Source organism: Gavialis gangeticus, unplaced genomic scaffold (genome assembly GCF_001723915.1).
Source record: "Gavialis gangeticus isolate Ggan-Ray unplaced genomic scaffold, GavGan_comp1, whole genome shotgun sequence".
NCBI lineage: Eukaryota > Metazoa > Chordata > Crocodylia > Gavialidae > Gavialis > Gavialis gangeticus.
Window position 1 is genome coordinate 48,903,873 of NW_017728995.1, and position 4,937 is coordinate 48,908,809.

The window sequence follows — 4,937 nt, forward strand, 5'->3', positions numbered from 1 at the left end:
GCATTTTCCGAGGAGTCCTGTTAGTCTATTGAGGGGTCCTTGATCCTAAAAAACGTTGAGAACCGCTGTCCTAAACTGTAAGTATGAACACTAAATGTTTACACAGATTTACAGACAATTTATTCTCAGTGACTTCACTTAAACAACCTACTTATCTGAATATTTCAAGACATTACTGAAAAGACATTCCATTTTATCAGTTTACATTAACCTAAACATGCTCTTTCAAAAAATGTTTTTATCACTGTTTTTCAAAATGAAAATTTAAAACGCTTAGTTTGTTCAAGGAAAAAAAAAACTACCTTTATATTCTCATGGGGGATGTAATAGTTATACAACCTCACTGCTAATGTTCTGCATTTTTGGAGTCATTGACCAATCTGGCTAAATATACCAGTGTTCATGAAGTATTTGCGTCACTGTGTTATTCTCAGCTGTAACTAAAATTATATGTATTAAGTATGGGTAAAATTTTCATATGCACCAAAGTCCTTTAAGTGAAGGAAATTTTTGCTCCATTTTTATTTTAGTCAGAGAATGTGTTTAGTTCATGTCACAATGGATTTGTGCAAAATATTTAGCCAGTTTAGGAGCCCAAGTCTACACTGACTTCCGGTAGTAATTTGTGCTTGTGAAAAATGTAAGTGCTTGTGAAAAACTATGCCTTACATACACTGAAAATGTTATGAATGAAAAAGTAAAAACTAAAGTATTTGGTTGCTGTATTTGGTCACACTTGTAGCATTAGGAACACATGAGGATACACAGACATAATGAAGATACACAGTCATAATATGTATTTAGAAACCATAACAGCTGTACAGATACCTAGAGGAGAGATGAAATAAGAATGTTTGTGTACACATACAAAATGAAGGAATTCACCATGTACTTTAAAAATATAGTATGAAATATGTCTTAATGGAATAAATCGTGGAAAAGTTCTCAAAATTGTCGTATTTATTACTACCATTGAAATATAGCCTAGATGTTAACTATTTTATGGTCTCAGTTGAAAATGACCTAGGTTATAGAACGCTTGCCTCTCTGACTACTGGTATAGAAAGATTTTTTTCAGATTGGAATGGCTTCACTCAGAAAAAACACCTGGTAATCCTCAATTGCTTGAGCATTAATTCTTTTTCAGATCAGGACCCACAACCTCCCTATTCCATTTGCTCCTGGAGATTAATCTTATTCTTGAGCATTGTGACGAGCAACAACTTGTCCTACCGGTGACTGACTGCTTCCTAGAGTGTCTCATTGGTGGACACCAGCCATGGTGAGAGAAACCTTGTCCTGCCCTGTTTTATTAACTGCTGTTGTTTCAGACTGTACCATCTTTCTCAGGCATCTCTTTTCTATTCGTGCCTTGTGAAGTCTTCCCATTTCCTCTTGCTTGCTTGCTCTCTGACAGCAGTTGTGAGTTCCCTTTTCTTCTCTCCTGCCAACTCAGTGTTCTGCTCCTCCCTCTAAGTGCCTGCTTCTCTCTCCACTTCTTACCAAAGGGATTCCTATGGGATCTCTTGCTCCCCTGTTCTGGTATCTGTATAGATGCCTGAAGAGAAACTTATTCCTCATGGCTGCAGCAGACAACTGCATGCAAAAATAGTATCAGTGCTAGCTACCCAGTACCCAGAAGAAAGAGAAAAATTAAATCCTGTCCAAATTGGGATAAATGGCAAGTATACTGTTCTACCAGGTGTGACCATTCAAGAGGAGCAAATTTAATCTGTTGTCTCATATGGTAGATAAGTGTTTTCAAGGCTGATCCTCCTCTTACATCAGTGGAACACCGTGCTCTTACTCATGTTCCTTTGGATTTACACCAGCGTTCATGAGACAAGAACCAAGCCCTGTGCTCTTTGAGGTAATGTTTTGTTTTTGTAAAACTATGATCGCCCTTTGCCCATGGTCAGTGTGTACAGTTTAGGTGTATCTGCAGCAAAATGGGGAGCTAATAGTGAGATTTAGTTTGGACAATACATATCGTAGCATGCCACCAAACATTAAAACCTTGATGCCCAATTTCACAGAGGCAAAACCTTAACCCACATTGAACCTGTAGCAGATTTGGTTAATTGTACGTCAAACTTCCTCTGGGTGTTGTACATTCTAGGATGGCTACAGTGGAATGAAAAGACAGTTCAACCGTGGACCATCTTATTTACAATATATGTGCTCAGTTTCTTTATTCCTGCACTACAAATCCTTTTTGGCAGCTGAATATCTATTTCCATCTATTGCTTTCAATCAACTAGGGATTAAAGGTATGTTAGAGTTGGGGTAAGTAATCTACAGAGCCTGCATATCAGCACCAGATAAACTAAAAGGAAGAGCCAATTCCCTGGAACAATGTCATGGCCCCTCTTTAGGTTCCAGCTCTTTATTTTTTCCGGTTGAGGCAGGAAGGTAAGAACCTAGTTAAAATCCATTTTCAAGGTGTGAGTGGTGAATATATTGACATGCTGAACAGGGTGAATAGGACCTTAAATGAGTTAATGCTGAGTGCATGCGTGCATGCATGCATGTGCGTGTGCATGAATGTTTCCCTGATAAGGGCTTCTAAGTACAGCATGAATGCAGGTGCAAAAGTTGTAATAGGAGTTTCAGAACAGCAGCCTATAGCTATAGCATCTCATGTTCAAATGCAAATTTTATTTTACATAAATAACAAAAAAGTTGTGTGCAATGCCATTGTTTCTGCTGCAAGCTCTAAGAAATTTATTTTTTTTTCCTAGAAACTCTGTACTAATGTACGAAATCAGTACTTGTGATAGCAAAATATAGTAGAGCAAAACATCCTTTCCCCATTTAACTTCTAAAGTCAGGATCTTAAAGTACATTGCAAAAATTAGATCGAACATTTCTGATCTCTGGTTCTTCAGTTGCTGGTTTGAATCTTTCTTGGTTAAGAAGAGAAAGATGATCACTTGACTGCTGTTCACCATGGAGATTTCTACAGCTTTTGGAACCATATGTTTTGCCTGCAAGGAAATAACTTTCTCTTTGTTAATGGCAATAGATGTATCAGCCTGTTAGTAGTAAGTGTTAGTTTACTGATTATGTAGGAGGAAACTATAGGTAAAAGGATAATCCTTAAAAAATGGGACTGGATGAGGTGGGATGGGAAGGCAAATCCTTCCTGATTCTGAGTGGCAATTTATATAGCCAATAAGACCTTTTTCCCTCAGTCCTGGTTCTATAAAGGCTTCATCCCATCACAACAAATAATAGAAAATGCTGCTATGAAGCGGGGTCATATTACTGCTGTCTACCTAAAGGTTTGACAGTGTAACAGTACTGGCAACATTTACCAGGAGGATCTTGGTTGGATAATTAATTTTAGGTTTTTTTAGCCTTAGGCCACACCTGCAGTATTACAAAGAAAATGAATGTGTTCAGCCTCAAGCAGGATGAGCAGCCTAACCAGTCATGATGTGAGTACTCTTTGTGATATCACACATCTATACTTAAGCAATGATTACTGCTACGAGTAATATGATCTCTTTTCAGGATCATCTTAGATGCTTACTGTCTTCATTATCCTTTAATAGATTGTAACTCACAAATTACCTGTTACATTCATAATTCTAGCTTGGTTTCTTCCTTTGCAAGCACCTTGTACATCAGTAGGACCATCAACGTACTTCATTGCAATGGCTAGAGGCTGATCCTCACCTGAATTTGGCTGCATAGCTTAGGAAAGAGTGGGATGGTATATTTAAGTAAATTGGATTTTATAAAAAGCAAGAAAAAACATCCTTTGTGTGTTGACTCTACCTTGCTGACACGCATTTTCTATCACTTCAGTCCTGGATTCCTGAAAGGATGGGATAGGTTCAGGGCCAGAATCTGAATCTCTTATTGGCCTTCCCAAGATTTCATTCTCGGTTGCTGTCCTGTTTTTAATCAAGTAGTACGTATGCATTTTGCCCTTGCCCTTCACTTCTATTTCTCCTCTTTCCATTATTTCAAAATTCTTGTCCTTTAAGCATCTGAAACAATGCAAGAAGTATGTTAAAATGGAGCATTTCTAGGGACTCTTAAAGCCCTTTTAACAGAGCAAAAACTACCCTTATCTTCTCAGCAGAATCAAATTTTCCTTGACTTTGTAGGGTTCTGACTGTCTCTGAAGCCTAAGTAAAATATACATTAGTGACTGAGTTGGCTTCTCCAGCTACCCAATATTAAATGAGGCAAAAGAATGGACATGTGACAGTTTGAAAATTGCCAATGCCAAACGTGATTTGGACTAAATTATTCTGTGTTAATCGAGTTTGAATATTTCCAATGGCAACTTCATCTGTTACACGCCAAAAATAACCATGCAGGTTTGATTGAATAATGTTGAGTCTTTTATTTGAAAAAAGAAAAAGAGCAAAATCAGGGTAAAATCTTCATTGAAGTGATTCTTTAAACAAAAGCTGTAAACTATGCATGCCATCTATGATCAGTGAAAATAACACTGAATAATGTAACTCAGTCAGTCAGTGCCAAACAGACCTTTTATGCTACAATCTATTGAGCTCAATAACAGGAATAAGTGGGTGAAATGTTATGTTCTATGTCAGGAATCAGCAACCTTTTAGCAATGGGGTGTGAATTAACAAAGCTTAATCTGACAGCTGGCCACCACTTGCAACACAGCTGCTGCCACTTCTCCCACTAGTTGCCACTGATCTTTCCACTGCCAATTGTCATCACCATTCTGGCTTGGCAGGCTCAATAGAATGTCTCCAGCCAGTGGGCTGTAGGTTGCTGACCTCTGTTCTGTGTTATGTAAAATTTCAGACTTGATGATCTAAATATCCTTTCTCACCTTAGCATCTTGGCATCAATGTAGTCACATATGTTAAAGAAAAAGAGTAAAACATTTTTTAAAAATTGTAAACTTTAAAATCTGAATAATTTTTCTACATGCAGGATCTTATATT

General features: G+C 37.6%; 1 protein-coding gene across 1 annotated transcript in view; it reads right to left on the minus strand.

The window, feature by feature from the left end:
* Positions 1–8: 8 nt before the first annotated feature.
* The window catches only part of LOC109287789 (guanylate cyclase soluble subunit beta-2-like), a 29,861-nt gene continuing 24,932 nt past the window's right edge, over positions 9–4,937 (minus strand). The window contains exons 13-15 of the mRNA XM_019503076.1: positions 3,784–3,998; positions 3,577–3,699; positions 9–2,987 (exon numbers count right to left, since the gene is read on the minus strand). Of these exons, the coding sequence (XP_019358621.1) occupies positions 2,836–2,987; positions 3,577–3,699; positions 3,784–3,998 (490 nt within the window). The 3' untranslated portion in view covers positions 9–2,835. The remainder of the gene's footprint in view (positions 2,988–3,576; positions 3,700–3,783; positions 3,999–4,937) is intronic.